General features: G+C 36.6%; 1 protein-coding gene across 1 annotated transcript in view; it reads left to right on the forward strand.

The window, feature by feature from the left end:
* Positions 1–19,287, forward strand: part of DNM3 (dynamin 3) — a 533,769-nt gene that overhangs the window by 174,296 nt on the left and 340,186 nt on the right. Inside the window, exons 5-6 of the mRNA XM_081823185.1 lie at positions 15,223–15,321; positions 15,908–16,068. Of these exons, the coding sequence (XP_081679311.1) occupies positions 15,223–15,321; positions 15,908–16,068 (260 nt within the window). The remainder of the gene's footprint in view (positions 1–15,222; positions 15,322–15,907; positions 16,069–19,287) is intronic.

Raw genomic sequence — 19,287 nt, forward strand, 5'->3', positions numbered from 1 at the left:
ATTTTGAAGCTCATTTTTAGGTTTTTTAAAAAGTTGGTCTGGAGTAACCTGTACTGAAGTTTGACCCTTTTGGTTCCTTGAATTCAACAGGTCTCTTCACTCTAGCTGGTGGAAATGTAAATGATTCTCAGCCCTGTGTGAGCTCTTGGAATTGTTTGGTTTAGAGCTCCCTGGAAGTTGTTTTTTTCTCAGCCACATAGAATTTTACCTTATGCATGCATACTTCAAAGACTCAAGGGGACCCCTAAGCACATTTCTAGAGCTCTTTCTGTTCATAGCTCCCTTTTATCTGGTATACTATCCTGTATATTCCAGCTATCTTGGCCCTCTTGAAATCCAATCTATGTCTCCTCAAGTATTCATGACTGCTGGGATCTCTTGGTGTTTTCTCCCTGCACTATAGCCCAGTAATTTTTTTCCAAGCAGAGATTGGTTAATTGTAGGGCTTATGTTATTTGTTTCTCTTCTCAAGTATCAGAGTCCTGTGCAACCTGTTGTTTACTGTCTGAAACGGAAATTAATGAGTTCCTTAGCTTAACTGAAAATAATTAATGTATCTTTTTTATTCTTAGAACCTTTTCAATCTATTCTATTGTTCGAGTTACAAGAGCAGTTGACTTTTTCAAACATTGAAAGACCCAAATCTCTACCTTCTCTCTAATCCTTGCTATTTCTGCTTGCAAAATGATAAATTTCTTGTGTGCACTCATCTCTTAAATACCTTACTTTAAACAGCAAGGAACAATCAAGATGAATTAATACTCTGACTCTTTCCAATAGCTTCTCTTTTCAGTAGGCACTTAGTCTGCCTTACAAGTTATCATATGAAGCAGGCTTACAAAATATATAGCTGTTGTGTGACATGAATCTTGATCTTTCGAACTTGCTATATTTGTTTCCTTGCTTGGTAAGCCAGGTTTTCATTACAGCAGCTCTCTTCTTCAAAGTACCACTGTTTTTACTATTATACAGAAAGAAGTACAGTGAAACACGTAATGGTGCAAACAGTAGAAAGGTCCATCCTGTGTGGGTTCTCAGGGTAGTGTGGTGTTTCTTGTCTGTGACATCATTCAGCTACCCAGATACTTGCCTTTGTTATCCTTAGGGATTTAGGAACTTACTATGGTTAGATCCATCAAGTGAAAGGTGATAGAGCAGGCAGGTGCATATGTGAGAAATTATATAGACTAAGCCTAGAAGTGGCAAATATCACTTCTGCTCACATTCCACTATCTAGAACTCAGTCACAGGCAAATTATAAAGGGGATTGTAACTCAATTGTAAGGGAGATTTAGAAATATAGTTAAACTATGTGCCAAGGAAGAAGAAGGAAATGGATTTAAGTAGAAGTAGGATTTAAATAGAGAGATTTAAATATATATATATGGATTCTTTTTCTTTTGTTTCTTCATGCCTTAGTCTATTTTGCAGTACAAAATCTCAGTGAAAGAACCACTCTATACCTAAATTTTCTTATCTTTGGAGTAATTCTTTCTCCTTTCCCTCCCTTATTTTTTTTTCTGTCTTTGCCCTCTCTTTCTCCTTTCCCTTCCTTCCACAGATATTAAATCTTTCAAGTACTTTGCTAGATTCTGGGCATATATTGGTGAGCAAGATTGACTCTCTGCTATTACAGCAACAGTAATTTTTGTGTTTTCTGTTTTTAACTTAATATTTTACCCAGTATCATATGCAATAATATTACCTGATGGCTTTGAAAATGAAAACTGTTATTCAGGATTGTTGAAAGTAACAATAAAATAATGTTAAGGAAAAAAAGATGAAACTAATCCTGTTTATCACTGATTGCTTTCAGAAATAAAATATTCCATAATCTTTGCCAAATAGAAACAACATTTACTTCAAACTCCCCCAAATCCCACCCAAACCCAAAACAACAAAAATACAGTAACTGAAGGACATCTAATTTCCTAAGTCTGTTTTTAATTTTGCAGTATACATGTTTACACTAAGCTCTTCATTGATTTTATTTTTTATTGCTGTTGTTTTAGTGTATACCATGTTCCAGATTACTTTTCTGGCAACTGCTAATGTGGTTCATGGCTTGTTTTTTTCCCATTTCTTAATTAGATGAAACAACACACTACTCAAATTTAGTTGCATATATAAATGAAAGAAATGGCAGTGCTCTTATAGGGAAATCATTGTGTTCACAACAAACCTAGGTAATATGATAGAATGGTATCATATTTCTTTTTTGAAATGTATTTCAATTCTTGTCTGAACCTAAGAAAAATAAATATGCTTATTTTTCTCTCATTTATTCATTTAATAAATAAACATTGATTGAGTTCCCACTCTGTGTTTGGCACTTATATGAATTGCTTGGAATATGTAGAGTAGATGTAGTCCTTATTATAGAAGAGATCATGTTCTAGTGAGTGATACATACAAATAAGCAGATCCCTAGTTTCATATAAGAATTATGATTTCAGTGTACACAGAGAGCCTGAAGGCACAGAGAAATGGCTCCAAACTTTTGCATGTGGGAGCCTGATTAAGGACTTGCATGGGTAGGAGTCATCAGCTGGGAACAAGGACCTTAAGCTCACCTCATCCCATGGATACAACTAGATAACACTCACATCAGCCTAAATAACCCAGAAAACAACCTGAAGACTGGCAGAACAAACTCCACAACTGAAGCTATAGAGGCCACACCAAAGAAAGTAGGAAGGGTGATGATATGATCTGGGAAAAAAGCAGACCATGTCCACCCACAGTGGGGAGGGAGCTGGTGGCATGGAAGAAGGCAGAAAACCGACTTTCACACCTGGGAGCCCACAAATGGGGAGGATGAATCCCCATAATATTTGCATTTGAAAGCAAGAGGGGCCAAATTTCATGAGTTCTTACAAGCAGCAAGATATAAACCCTGGAATTAAAAAAATTGGCAGGCTCAGCTCTGGGAGAGCCTGGAGGGCATTAGGAAGCAGAGTGCTCATCCTTAAAGACACAGCATGGCAAACAACCTGTGCAGATACACTGTGGAATCAGCAGTTTTTAAAACACCAGGGGCAGATGGTAAGGAAACTGATTTTCTCATTTAAGAGCATGGCCCAGAGAGACAAGGATCATGGGGAGACCCCTCCAGGAACAAAGGGGTTGGCAGGTACCATTTCCCTTCCATACCCACCAGCATAAAAAACTGAGCCACCTATGGGAACCAGCACAGCCTCAACACTCCTTACCTAACTTGCTTGCACCAAGCCCTGCCCCACTGTGCTTCAGTGGATCTCACCTTCCCAGTCATGCTGGCCTTAGTCCTGGTGCTGCAGGCCTCCTCCCCTGGAAGATCAGTGCAAACCCTGCCAACACTATCTCCCTACCTGTGTGTTTTGTAGGACCTCAATTCTGGCAGTAGGGGCAGGTCTTGTTTAGCAAGGAGACCACTGCACACCTTGTTAAAATATGCCCTACCCTTGCTGGGGACCAAACACTGCCCACAATAAGCAAAGAGAGCCTCTGCAGACAACTGGACTGAAAGAAAAAGGCCAAGACTCAACAGCAGAGCATGCACAACACTCATAGGAGACACTCCCTCAAGTGCCAGGCCCTAGGGAACAGGGGACACTACATTGCAGGGCACTTCAGAACCTCTTCATCATAAGGTTATTATCCTCAAGAGCAAGAGAAGTAGCTGACCTTCCCAACAGACAAAAACAGACACAGGAAGTCAGACAAAATGAGAAGACAGAGAAATGTCTCCCAAATGAAAGAACAGGACCAAACTACAGCAAGAGACCAAAGAGAAACAGATATAAGTAATATGCCTGATAGAGAATTTAAAGTAATGATCATAGAAGATACTCACTGGACTTGAGAAAAGAGTGGAGGACATCAGTGAGATCCTTTTTTTTTTTTTTAAAGATTTTATTTATTTATTTATTTATTAGAGAGCGAGCGAGAGAGAAACAGCATGAGAGAGGAGAGGGTCAGAGGGAGAAGCAGGCTCCCCGCCGAGCCGGGAGCCCGATGTGGGACTCGATCCCAGGACCCCGGGATCATGACCTGAGCTGAAGGCAGTCGCTCAACCAACTGAGCCACCCAGGCGCCCCATCAGTGAGATCCTTAACACATAGATAAAAGAGAACCAATCAGAGATCTGGAACATAATAAATGAAATTAAAAAATACACTTAATGGAATAAATAGGCTAGATGAAGCAGAGAAATTAATTAATTACCTGGAAGACATAATGGGAAGTAACCAAGTTGAGCAAAGGAGAGGAAAGAAAATCATGCAAATTGAGAATAGTCTTATTCACAGATGAATTCTACCAAACATTTAAAGAAGACTTAATACCTATTCTTCTCAAACTATTTCAGAAAATACAAGAAGAAGGAAAACTTCCAAATTTATTCTATGAGGCCAGTATCACCCTGATACCAAAACCAGATAAAGACTCAACAAAAAAAGAGAACTACAGGCCAGTATCTCTCATGGATATAGATGCAAATATCTTCAACAAAATATTAGCAAACCAAATCCAACAATATATTTAAAAAATCATATATCACAATCAAGTGGGATTTATTCCAGAATACAAAGGAGGTTCAATATTTATAAAACAATCAGTGTGACATGTCACATCAAGAAAAGATAAAAACCAAAATGATCATTTCAATAGGTGCACAAAAAGCATTTGACAAAGTACAGCATCCATTCATGATAAAAACTCTCTGCAAAGTAGAGTCTAGAGGGAACATACCTCAACATAATAAAGCCCTTATATGAAAAATGCACAGCCAATATCATACTCAATGGTGAAAAACAGAGCTTTTCCCCTAAGGTCAGGAACAAGACAAGGATGTCCACTCTCACTGCTTTCATTCAACATGGTACTGGAAGTCCTCAACAGCAATTAGACAACATAAAGAAATAAAAGGCATCTGCATTAGTAAGGAAGAAGCAAAACTGTCACTTTAGAGATTACATGATACTGAAGACTGCACCAAAAAAATACTAGAACTGATACATGAATTCAATAAGGTTGCAGGATACGAAATCAATGTACAGAAATCTATTGCATTCCTACATGCTAAGTGAAGCACCAGAAAGTGAAATTAAGAAAACAATCCCATTCACATTTTCACTAGAAACAATAAAATATCTAGGATTAAACTTAACCAAGGAAGTGAAGGACCTGTACTCTGAAAACTATAAAACACTGATGAAAGAAATCTAAGACGATGCAAGGAAATGGAAAGACATTCCATGCTCTTGCGTTGGAAGAACAAATATTGTTAAAATGTCCATACTACCCAAAGCAATCTACAGATTTAATGCAATCCCTATCAAAATAACAGCATTTTTCACAGAACTAGAACTAACAATCCTAAAATTTGTATAGAACCACAAAAGAATAGCCAAAGCAATCTTGAAAAAGAAAAACAAAATTGGAGGGACCACAATTCCAGATTTCAAGTTATATTACAAAGGAGTAGTAATTAAAACAGTGTGGTACTGGCATAAAAACAGAGACATAGATCAATGGAATAGAACAAAAAACCCAGAAACAAATCTACAATTTTATGGTCAATTAATCTTTGATAAAGGAGAAATGAATATGCAGTCAGAAAAAGACAGTCTCTTCAACAGATGGTGTTGGGAAAACCGGACAGCCACATGCAAAAGAATGAAGCTGGACCACTTTCTTTCACCATACACAAAAATAAATTCCAAATGGTTTAAAGACCTGAAACCATAAAAGTCCTTGAAGGGAGCATAGGCAGTAATCTCTCTGACGTTGACTGTGGCAAAATTTTTGATATGTCTCCTGAGGCAAGGGATATAAAAACAAAAATAAACTCTTGGGATTACATCAAAATAAAGTTTCTGCACAGCAAGGGAAATAGCTAACAAAACTAAAAATCAGGCTACTGAATGGGAGAGGATATTTGCAAATGACATATCTGATAAAGGGTTTCAGTATCCAAAATATATAAAGAACTGATACAACTCAATACCCAGAAAACAAATAATCCAATTAAAAAATGGACAAAACATACGAACAGACATTTCTCCAAAGAAGATATACAAGTGGCCAGCAAACACAGGAAAAGATGCTCAACATCATTCATCATCAGGAAAATGCAAATTAAAATTACAATGAGATATCACCTCACACCTGTCAGAATGGCTAAAATCACAAACACAAGAAACAAGTGTCAGTGAGGATGTGGAGAAAAAGGAACTCTCATGTACTGTTTTTGGGAATACAAACTGGTGCAGCCACTGTGAAAAACAGCTTCAAGTTTCCTCAAAAAATTAAAAATAGAACTACCCTATGATATAGTAATTTCACTACTCATTATTTACCCCCCCAAAATACAAAAACACTAATTCAAAGGGATACATGCACCCCTGTGTTTTTTGTGGCATTTTTTCCAATAGCCAAACTATGGAAGCAACCCAAGTGTCCACTGATAGATGAATGGACAAAGAAGATGTGGTGTATATATACAATGGAATATTTTTTCAAGATTTTATTTATTTGACAGAGAGAGAGAGAGCGAGAGAGGGAACACAAGCAGGGGGAGTGGGAGAGGGAGAAGCAGGCTTCCCGCTGAGCAGGGAGCCCGACGTGGGGCTTGATCGCAGGACCCTGGGATCACGACCTGAGCTGAAGGCAGACGCTTAACAACTGAGCCACCCAGGCGCCCCTGTACAATGGAGTATTAATCAGTTATAAAAAAGAATGAAATCTTGACATTTGCAACAACGTGGATAGAGGTAGAGTATAATGTTGAGTGAAATAAGTCAGTCAGAGAAAGACAAATGCCATACAATCACACTCATATGTGGAATTTAAGGAACAAAACAAATGAGCAAAGGAAAAAGAGAGAGAGAGAAACCAAGAATCAGACTCTTATCTATAGAAAACAAACTGATGGTTACTAGAGGGGAGGTGGGTGGAGGAATGAGTGAAATAGGGTATGGGAATTAAAGAGTGTACTTATCATGATGAAAATAAAATAAAATGATGAAAAAAGGAAGAATGGGTTTGAGTTGATCAAAAGAAGAAGGGAAGGAAAGGATATTTAGAGTTGAGCGGCATTGTTATAAAGATAAAGAGCCCAAGAACTGCATGGTCACATGGAGAGGTGCAACTTGTTGGGTGTGACTGGAGTTTAGGATTGGAGTAGAGTGGGAGGCATGGTGAGAATCAAAGCTAATGAGATCACAACTTTCACTTACTGGGTTTTTTTTAATGTACCAAGTACTTTACATGTGTAATGTTATTTAATTGTCTTTAATTAATAGATTTTAATTTTTTAGAGCAATTTTAAGTGGAAAGTACAGAGAGTTCCCATATACATTCTGTCCCCACATGCACAACCTCCCCAACTATTAATATCCCACACCAGAGTTGTACATTTGTTATAATCAATGAACCTAGAACTGGTGTATCATTGTTACTCAAAGTTCATAGTTGACATTAGGGTTCACTCTTGGTGGTGTACCTTCTGTGGGTTTTGACAAATGTGGAATGTTATGTATCCACCATTGTAATACCATATAGAATAGTTTTCACTGCCCTAAAAATACTCTGTACTCCACCTTTTTATCCTTGCCTCCCCTAACCCCTGGCAACCACTAAGCTTTTTACTGTCTCCATACTTTTGCCTTTTCTAGAATGTCATATAGTTGAAACCATAAACTTTGTAGCTTTTTCAGATTGGCTTCTTTCACTTAGCAATATGAATTTAAAGTTCCTCCTTGTCTTTTTATGGCTTGATAGCTCATTTATTTTCAGCACTGAATAATATTCCATTGTCTGGTTGTGCCACAGTTTTATTTATCTATTTATGTATGGAAGGACATCTAGGTGGCTTTCCAGTTTTGGCAATTATAAGTAAATCTGCTATAAACATCTGTGTGCAAGTTCTTGTGTGGACATGTTTTCAATTCCTTTGAGTAAATACCAAAGAGTACAATTACTGTATCACATGGTAAGGGTATATTTAGTTTTGTAAGAAACTATTTTCCAAAATGTCTGTACCATTTTGCAATCTCAATAGCAATGAATGGGTGTTCTTGGTACTCCATAATCTTGCTGCCTTTGATGTTGTCAGTGTTTTGGATTTTGGTAATTTTAATAGATATCTCACTATTATTTTAATTTGCAATTCCCTATTGAACAATGATGTGGAACATCTTTTCATATACATACTTGCCATTTGTACATCTTGTTTGGTGAGGTACCTGTTCAGGTCTTTTACCCATTTTTAAATCAGGTTGTTTGTTTCCTCCCCCTGTCTGAAGCACAAGGGGATTTTTTTTTCAGATATTCACTGTGAGAACCTGGGTGGGGTGAGCTCCTGGAGACTAAACCCACAAAAAAATGGATGCTTCCTATAACTTGGACCTCAGACTTTTTAACTCACTGAGTTTCCAGAAATTTGTCAATTACAGTTTAGGTTTTCTTTCTTAGGTGCTGGTTCCCATAGGAATTCCTGCTTGTGTGTTTCTGCTTCCATAAGTTATGATTCTCTGGATTTACCTATCTGCCTCTCCAAATTTGGGGAGCAGTGGTTTGTCCTGTGACCTCATTTCTCTGAAGAATCTAAGAAGGGTTGTTGATTTTTTTCAGTTGTCCACTTGCTAAGACACAGTGGCAACTTCAAATCTTCTTTTTTTTTTTTTTTTTTCAACTTCAAATCTTCTTACATGTTGCACCAGAAAGTGGAAGGTCTATTATTTAATTTTAAAACATAAGTTTGTTATTTTCTCATTTTATTGATGAATTAGAGTGAACATATAACTTATTCTTCTGCTGGAAGTCTTTCGAGAGTTAAAGGGGATGCAATTAATAATTATCCCAGACATCAAATACAAACTGTGACGGATGATTATGCTATTGATGTGGTTACACCTGATGAGGAAACTAAAGATTTTATGTATTTATTTGTCAGAGAGAGAGTGAGAGAGAGAGAGCTCACAAGCACAGGGAAGGGCATGCAGAGGGAGAAGCAGTTCCCCACTGAGCAAGGAGCCCAATGGGGGGTCTCGATCTCAGTACCCTGGGATCATGACCTGAGCCAAAGGCAAATGCTTGACTAACTGAGCCACCCTGACATCCCCTGATGAGGAAACTAATGTCTTGGAAGTAATAAGAGGCACTGATGGGTTTGAACCCCAAAAATCTGATCCTCGAGTGAGTGCTGTTAGCCTCTATGCTATGTAAGAATCAGTTTGGAAGTGCCAGGGCGCCTGGGTGGCTCAGACGGTTAAGTGTCTGCCTTTGGCTCAGGTCATGATCCCAGAGTCCTGGGATCGAGTCCCGCATCAGGCTCCCTGCTCCTTGGGAGACTGCTTCTCCCTCTGCTTCTCTCTCTCTCTCTCTCTCTGTCTCTCATGAATAAATCAATAAAATCTTTAAAAAAAAAATCAGTTTGGAAGTGCCTTGTATGTCTTTTCAAGGTCTTTGTCAGGATTCATCAGCACTCATCATTATGGCTATTCTTTACTGAAGAAACATAATTGAAATACAATATCATACATTATTTATTAGCTCTTAATTTATTTTTATTTTCCTTTTAGTTGGAAGACAAGAATTTTATTTTATTTTATTTTTTTAAAAGATTTTATTTATTTATTTGAGGGAGAGAATGAGAGACAGAGAGCACGAGAGGGGAGAGGGTCAGAGGGAGAAGCAGACCCCCCGCTGAGTAGGGAGCCCGATGCGGGACTCGATCCTGGGACTCCAGGATCATGACCTGAGCCGAAGGCAGTCGCTTAACCAACTGAGCCACCCAGGCGCCCCGGAAGACAAGAATTTTATTAAATTACTCTTTACTTATTATTGTATATAACCTCTTCTAAATCTGGAAATTGTTTTATTTCCCAGAATTCTGGACTTGAAAGAGACATCTAGTTAATCTTTTGGTTCTATATGTAGATCAACAGGCCCACATGATGTAACTAACTTGCCAAATAACAGACCTAATCACTTGTAGAATCTAGCTAAGAATTGGGTGGCAGAAAAATATAGTGATTAAAAATGGAATTAGGTTGCCTGGATTCCACACCCTACAGGCTGCAAGCTTTTAGGTAAGCATGCTTTTCCTCTCCAAATCTCACTTTCCTGATCTGTGTAATTGAGAAAATAACGGTACCCACTCATAGAGTTGTTTCAAGTCTATGCCCAGTACATAATCAGGACTCAGTACATGGGTCTCTATTATATTTATCTGAGTCTTTAGATTACCAGTGAAGTGCTTTTAAAGCATGTTGCCTTTGAATCTCTTCCGGCAATGGCTTTTTGAGATTTGTCAGTGTAGGTCTCCAGTATGCCAGCAGGAGTTCATTGATTATTTTAAGCTGCCTATTTGTATAACTAAATGTGAAAAGAAAATAATCTCCTTTGCCATTTCTGGTATACCACTAAGCATAGATTTCTTTGCCTTTGCAGAAATAAAGGAGTAGTAAAGAGAATACTTTTAATTATGTATTAACCATGCTTGCCTTTTGGAGACAAATATTAAAACCAATGTTCGTTTGATTCGGTCATTGTACAAGGCCAGCCTATCCAACAAAGACAGAGCTTTCAATCTGACATAGTTGAGTTGTGTGTTCTTATCATTTTAAAGGGAATGAAATGTCAGTTATGTCTAAACTATCTGGATGTGTTGATTGGACATGGAAAACTTTTACACAGATCAGATATTCACACATATCCTTACATTACTTTGCCAATGTAGAATCAAATATCTGTTTCAGTGTTTTTTTTATTTACATCTACTGTCCATTCTTACCTATCAAATAAAAAATGGATTATTTAAAAAAAAAGAGAGAATACTTTTAAAATTTAACTTTTATTTTATTAATGTTATAAACATACATAGCTTAAAAATCAGTCCCAAAGGCTTTTAACAAAAACTATTGGTCCCTTGCCCACTCCTCCTGACTCTTGATTACTGATTTCCAGAGACTATCACTTTTGGCTTTCTTTTGGTATTTACCTCCATATTTCTGTGTAACCTGTTCATACTACTATTTCTTGATTTTTTATTTTTGATTTTCACTTTTGACTTCCTACTGTAGAGAAGAATTTAGCTGTCTTCTATCTCTCTCCCATACCCACATATACTAACCATACATATATACACTTACCCTCCCATGTTCTACTAATATAATTATATTTAAATATTTATGATTCTGAAAATACCATTCGCAGCTGAGCCCTGTGTAAATTATGATTACTTTTTCCTTCTTACATGATATTGCTGTCTTTGAGGTTGATAGTTGTCTTTCTTTTTGTTTGCAGTCTTCTAAATATTCATTACCAGTGCATTCTCAGCCTCTCCTCTAGGAGTCTAAATCTCTTAATACCTTAAAAAATCTTAGGCATTAGGTGTTCTAGCACTTCCATTTTTTTTTTCTTAGTGGGGAAATATATCTCTTCAATAATCTGTGCCTTCTCATTCAAATAGATATTGATTGTTCTTCTGGCTTAGTACTGAGATCTACACCATCCTGAAAATTCCCTTTCTTTTTTGGTTATATTACATTTCTTGCTTCCTGGATCTCTTATTTACTTCTTTGTTAGTTTGCTTTCCATGTTTGGTGGAACACATCCTTTAGTAGTTTCCAAAGAAAGAGAAAGGGAAGTAAAATACTTTGAGATTTTTGCAAGTCTGAAAATATTTTTTTCTACTGTCACATTTATCGATATTTCAGAATTCTAGGCTAGAAATAATTTTTTCCCTCAGAATTTTGAAAACAGCACTCTATTGAATTTTAGTTTCTAGTTTCTTGCTGGGAAGACTGATGCTATAATGATTTCCAAAACTTTTTTTGTCACTTTCTTTTCTTAACTTCTTTGGGAGCTTATTAGGATATTTTATTTGTTCCTAGTGTTTTGAAATCTTATACTGCTATGCCATATTATGTGTGTGTTTTTCATATTATGTTGGACACTTGATGGATTTATTCAATACATAAATTAATCTTTCACTTACAGAATATTTTCTTGAATAGTATGCCCCCCCCAACTATTTCTGTTTCATCTTCTCTGTTTTTCTGGAATGCCAATTATTCAGATATTGGATCTTCTACATTATTTCTCTGTTTTTTTTTTTAGATTTATTTATTTATTTGAGGGAGAGAAAGAGAATGAGATAGAGAACAGGGGAGGGGAAGAGGGACAGGGAGAAACAGAATCTCAAGTAGACTCTGCACTGGGCACAGAGCCTGACACAGGGCTCCATCTCATGACCCTGAGGTCATGACCAGAGCTAAAACCAAAGTCGAATGCTTAACCAACTGAGCTACCCAGGTGCCCTTATTTCTCTAGTTTCAAACAAGCTTTTCCTTTTCTATTATTTACTTCTATTTCTTTTGTTTTCTGGAAGAGTTTCTAACTTTGTACTCCACCCATTCTACTAACATTTTTTTTTTAATTACTACTCTCATATTTTGTTACCAAGAATTCCTTTTGTTTGTTTGAATGTTTCCTTCTATGACATTCTGTTCTTGTTCCATGGATGCAATGACCTCTTTTCTCTCAGGATATTAATAAAAATGATAAAGTTTTCTTCTATATTTTGTATTATCTTTGTTTTCTTCAGTTCTGTTTTACAATATTTATTTGTTTTGGTCTCAGAGACTCTCCTTGGCTATCCATTCACATTTAAAATAATTTTTAAAAATTTATATTTTTTATTGAAGCATAGTTGACATACAGTATTGTATTAACTTCAGGTATACAACATAGTGGTTCTACAATTATATACATCACAGAATGCTAAAATAAATAAGTCACTTATGGGGGATATAGTCAATAGTATTTTATTTATATTATATTAATATTGTAATAATTTTGTATGATGACAATTGGTAATCTACACTTATTGATTTATATTTAAAAGTGAAATATTAAATTCACTTTTAATGAATTTAATTAAATTCATTAAATTTAATTTAATTAAATAAATAATTTAATTATATTAAATTATTTTTAATTTAATATAATTAAATCATATTAATATATAATTTATATTTATATTTATATTTATTTTTATTAATTTATATTTAATTTAATATATATTAAATATATAATATATAAATTATATTCATATATAAATATAATATTATAATATATATAATATAATATATATTATATTATATATATTATAATATTATATAATATAATATATTATAATATAATATATAATATAACAGGAAACTCTATTTGGGTGTGCTTGACTAAATGAGTTATAGGCTTCACAGTAGGTTGATTTATTGGGCTGTTTTAATTGGAGTTCCTCTGAATTTTAATATCTATGTTTCCCTCTAAGAATGGTTAATATCCCCAGACAGAGTTTTTCCAATCTCCTCCTTGGAGGGTTAAATTCTACCAGCCAGCTTTTTCTTAAACTGGACTGGGCAGAGAGGTCTTGCTATTCAGTAAGTGGAATTTCACTTAATCACTCTCTTTTAATACCTGATGCCCTCTAACTGGGCCAGGTGCCCATTAGTGCAGTTTTCCACAGTTCAGTGTTTCCAGAGAGTAGACCTTGCACTCTCCTGCCAGGTTGAGCCAGGGTGACTCCTAGCTATGTTATCCATGGAAATCTCCCTGCTTTCATCCAGCGCTCTTGTTTTCAGCCTCAACTGCCCCCATTACCGTCCATTATTGTCAGAGCTATTGGTCTCCCTCAACCTTTCTGAGAGGCTGTGATGTAAATTTTCCAGCTTCTGGGCTTTGGTTTTTGGCTTTCTTGGATGCAGTTTTTCTCTTTCTCTAGTCTGTTAATTTAGTTAGCAGTTATCCTGCTGGGTTTACAGTTTCAACATTTTTCTTCAGTCCTCTCCCATTTTCTTTACTTTCTTGGTTTAAGCCTTTTTTATTTTTAAAATTCTTTGTATTTCAATAAGCAGTATATTGGTTAAAAGCATGGGCTCTGGATGCCTAGACCCACCTGTTGTATGACCTTGGGAAAGTTACTTAATCTCTTTCTGCCTTAGTTTCCTCACTTAAAAAAAAAAAAGTAGTTGGAGTCTTTTTTAAGATTAAACGACTTAACCTTTTTAAGAGTAAATGATTTAAGACATGTAAAGAATATAAAACCATAGCTGGCCTAATAAATACTAGCCATTTTAGAGTGGTTTCAGGTAAAAAGATAAAGGTGTGTGTTCAATTTGTCATGTCCAAAGAAATGCACTTAAAAATGTGAATCACGAGGGGCGCCTGGGTGGCTCAGTCGTTAAGTGTCTGCCTTCAGCTCAGGTCATGACCCCAGAGTCCTGGAATAGAGCGCCGCGTCGGGCTCTCTGCTCTGCAGGAAACCTGCTTCTCCCTCTCCCACTCCCCCTGCTTGTGTTCCCTCTCTTGCTGTGTCTCTCTCTGTCAAATAAATAAAATCTTTAAAAAAATATATGAATCACTAGGCAAATGTTATTCATTTTATCTAGTGAAGAAAACAATGGGCAAGGGTGAGGTATCTGATGTGCTACATAAAATGTCTAGGTTTTTATATTGTTTTATTACTGAAAGGTACCTTGGAGATTATCGTTTCCAACTCTTTATATTACAGATAGGAAAACTGAGACCCAGAGAAGAGAGTTAGGTGACTTGCCTTGAGACTAGAATCCAAATGTCAGAATTCTTAGTTTGGTCTTCTTCCATTAAGTCATATATCTTTTTCTGATGAACAGTGAATGCTATGAGACTTGAAACTTTGTTTTTGGTGATGACACTATCCTATACCTAATTTTCTTCTTCTTATTTGTCAACTGCTTAGAACTGGATCAATAATAAGCTTTGGTTTATGACACACTCTCTTCATTGGTCCTACTTGTTTATTTATTTTCAATAAGGTAATACATAAAAAAATTAAAGCACCCGTATTGTGTACAGTACCTTGGAGGAAAATTTTAAGTGTGTAATTTCCATGTATGCATGGTACCAAAATAAATGCATGTATTTAAAATTATTGTGGTGATATACCTATTTGGTTTTTTCTCTCTTGAAGTGAAAGTTACCTTATGTATGGGTGGTTTTACAACTCTCCTTCTTATCACATCAAAACTCACCAGACTGGGGTAGCAGTGGATTAGAAAACAAATTAAGACAGAGAGGAACAGGAAGAGGACCAGAAATATGAGTGTCTGCATTTAGCATGGGGACATATATGTCTCTAAAATTTGTTAGTCTTCTGTAAACTATGTAATACTGCGTTTGTTTTTGATGCAGGTTTAAGAACCATTGGAGTCATCACCAAATTGGATCTTATGGATGAAGGAACAGATGCCAGGGAGGTTCTAGAGAATAAGCTGCTGCCTCTTCGCAGGGGTAACGTACCATGTCCTATACAGGACTTCCTTTGATGATATGGCAGAGAAACAATTGGGAAACCAATGGGAAGCTTGGTTTTATGCCTTCACAGTTGTGAGGAATGTATTTATGATTAGTTATACTTTTTCTGGAATGGCATAACGTTCCCAAATGATATATTTAAAAATGATCCAGAAGAAGAACTATTCCTTAAAATAACAGGAATAAGAAAGCAGGAAAAGGAAGGCGTTGGAAGGGAGGATATAAATATTCATCACAAACTGCATATACATATACTGTGCTGTTTTAAGTGTGACTAACTTGCCCACCATATAACACAGCTGCTAAGGGACACACTGTATTAAAATGTACAGAGCTTTTAAGGGCAAAACACATTATTGTGTTAATGCTAAAAAAGTATCATTAGCCACATCAGCCAGCCTTTGTTAAATACTGATGTCTCAAATTGAGTTTTATAAAAGGTTCAATTCTTCAGCCCTTAAAAATAATTTTGATTTTCTTATTCAGCCTGTTTGAGAGCCTTGAAATCTCCCCAGAATAAACAACAAGTGTTCCAAACCACATTGTATGTGTTCTGTTTCAGGTTATGTGGGGGTGGTAAACAGAAGCCAGAAGGATATAGACGGGAAGAAGGACATTAAGGCTGCCATGTTGGCCGAAAGGAAATTTTTTCTCTCACACTCGGCTTATAGACATATTGCTGACCGGATGGGGACCCCACACCTGCAGAAGGTCCTTAATCAGGTAAAGATGTTTTCTCAAGCAACAAGAACAGTTACTAAATATATAAGTGACTATTGGAATTCATATTTCTCATTTTAATGTTCATTTTTTCCAAAATAAGACATTCATCTTAAATGATAGGAATTAAAAAATGAATATGAATACTTAGTTGCACACTGTTACTATTCTCAGTGAGTAGAATCTACTTTAATGTTATTGAAAGTACACTGCTCAGAGCAGAAATATGCTTATTTAGGAACAGTGGATAAGGGTATATATTAGCACCCATTTTACTCAGAATATGTAGTTATCTTAAGAAATTAAGGTTGTATGTCCCTGAAAGGTTGATTTCTTGGGATCTGTTTTTAAAATGTCAACCTGTTATGGTTAGGTGAGATTTCTTTTTAAAATTTCTTTATGGTTTTGTTTAGGATCGATTTGTTCCTTAATTTAAATTCTTGAAAATAACAAATCCTTATAAGCAATCATTGATCTCCATTCATTTAAGAAGTTTTTCCAGATAACCCCTTTCCCTGCACAGATAGACTTGGGCCTCCATCTTCCCACATTCCATGCCCTTACTTCCTTCTTGCATAAAACCTCAGTGCACTTAACTTGGTAACATATTTTTCATCTTCTAGGGAAGTTAAGCATCATCCTCAGTGTATGCAGGTCCACTCCTTGAGTTTTGATTATATTGACTCAAGGTGGCGAGCAGCTTTTCTCACAAATAGAATCATAAGATATGCTTTAACTTTTATTTATGAACTTTAACAGTCAACCAATCAAGTCATTATCGAATGTTCTGATTGTTTGCTCCTAGAAGGTATCAGTAGAGACTAACACAATAGCAGGCTACTTGTGACATTGGACCTGAACCCTTTAGGCAAAACAATTGAAGAAGTTTTAGAAAATAAAAAAGCAGTGGTATACTTCTATTTTACATGACATAACACAGACTCATGTAAAGTTTGTGCTTCTTAATTAGGGTAGATGAGTATTTAGAAGCCATGAGGTGGTGCTGTGGTTGTGTCATTTAACAAACATTGGTTTGCCACACAAAAATCATAATATTCTACCAATATATTTAGTATTGGTAAAACCCTTTTTAGATTACTGCTTTCATGCCTGTATTGGTCTAAGAAAAACACAAATAAACTGAAAAATTCTTAGAGAAAAATCACTAAGATGATTAGGAAGATAAAGTTGGAAATAAATTAGGTTGTGAGTACTAGAAAAGTAGAAAGAATGTGACTGGCCATTTGGTTATACAAATGACCCCTAAATTATGACATAATTGGATTCTGGTTGACTGAAAACTGAATGGATTTTGTACTGAAGATCTCTCATTTCTTGGATAATCACTTTCTTTTTTATTGCTTCAGGGATCTTCATACTGTTTGAAACTAGGATACTTTTATGGCTGATACAATGTGCACCAATACCTCTGGCCCTGAGGGACAGTTTCTATGGCGAAAACTGGAACAGAACATGACATTTTTGAGTCATTATGGCTGGAGGGCAGGGAGTGAGTTATAAGAGATGAATTTGGAGAAGTAGGCAGAGGCTGGATCCTGTAATGTTTGTAGGCAAGTTAAGGATTTTTGTTCTTATCCTAAGAGCAGTGGGGAGTGAGTCATTTAAGGCATCTGAATAGGGGAATTACACAATCATATCTGTGGATTAAAAATGATCATGGTGATTGCAGATAAGATCAAGAATAGAGGGGCACCTGGGTGGCTCAGTCGTTAAGCGTCTGCCTTAGGCTCAGGTCACAATCCCAGAGTCCTGGGATTGAGCCCTGCATCGGGCTCCCTGCTCGGCAGGAAGCCTGCTTCTCCCTCTCCCACTCCTCCTGTTTGTGTTCCCTCTCTCGCTGTGTCTCTCTCTGTCAAATAAATAAATAAAATCTTTAAAAAAAAAAAAAGATCAAGAATAGACATGAGAAGTTAGGAGTCAAAGTGAGAAATGATGGTAGCTTGGTCTTGGTTAGGGCCAGTGAAGATGAAAAAAAAAAGCAGAATTGAGAAATGTTTAGGAAAGTCAAGAACTTTGTGGTAGATTAGCTCTGGTGGGTGATGGAGAGGTGAAGTCAAGGATACGTTCCAAGTTCCCATATTGTTATGAAGTCATCAAGATGGAGAACCCTGAAAGGAGGATTTGGTGTTTGATTTCAGACTTGCTGAGGTTGCGGTGTCATTGGCACATGTAAGAGAAGTAAAGTCCATGGTCTAATATGTATGCCTGCAGCAAAGATTAGAAGTCTGGTCTGTAGATAACATGGTGGTAGCTATAGGCGTTTGAATATTTATTAAAGCTATGAGTGGAATAAGATTACTTTAGGAGGAACAGAGAGTGAACAAAGAAGAAGGTTAACACTCAGATTCGAGGAATATTGATATTTACAGGTCTGGTGGAGGGGGATGACTTGGCAAAGGAGATGTAGAAGGTACATCCAAAAGGTTAGGAGAAAACTGAGAGGAACTGGGGTCACGAAAGCTGAGGAAAGAACTGTTTTAGAAAGCCAAGAGTGGTCCGCAGTGTTGCTTTGCTGTTGAGATATCTGAGAAGCAAAAGGTGGAAACCGTGTGTTTTTATCATTTACCCCTCACATGGCAGACAAGTGACTACTGGTTTCTCATGGTTACTGTTGATCTTAGACTTGGGGGTTTGTGATGTTGCTACTGGGAATGCAGTCCTCTCCATTCTTTTGTTTTCTGCTTCAGAGCCATAACAACAGCATGCTGGGGAATAACATAAGTCATAACTGTGGGTGAAGGTCTAATATAGTTATGAACTATTAACATTTAAATAACTATAGATATATTGAATAGATACATCCAGGTAGCCTCCGATAAACATTAAAGATTTAGAATGATTTCTTCAGTCAGTCTGGGTATTTATTCCCCTTTTAATTTATTATTCTTTTTTTTTTTTTTAAGATTTTATTTATTTATTTGACAGAGAGAGGCACAGCGAGAGAGGGAACACAAGCAGGGGGAGTGGGAGAGGGAGAAGCAGGCTTCCCGCTGAGCGGAGAGCCCGATGTGGGGCTCGATCCCAGGACCCTGGGATCATGACCTGAGCCGAAGGCAGACGCTTAATGACTGAGCCACCCAGGCGTCCCTATTATTCTTTTTCATGCATTATCTGTGAAGTTTATGTTCTCTTTCTTTTGATTCAAGTTTACAGTTCAAGATTACCTTTTCTTTCTTCTTTCCTTCCTTTCTTTCTTTCTTT

This window comes from Leptonychotes weddellii, chromosome 6 (assembly GCF_054177405.1).
Source record: "Leptonychotes weddellii isolate Sample4059 chromosome 6, ASM5417740v2, whole genome shotgun sequence".
Classification (NCBI taxonomy): Eukaryota; Metazoa; Chordata; class Mammalia; order Carnivora; family Phocidae; genus Leptonychotes; species Leptonychotes weddellii.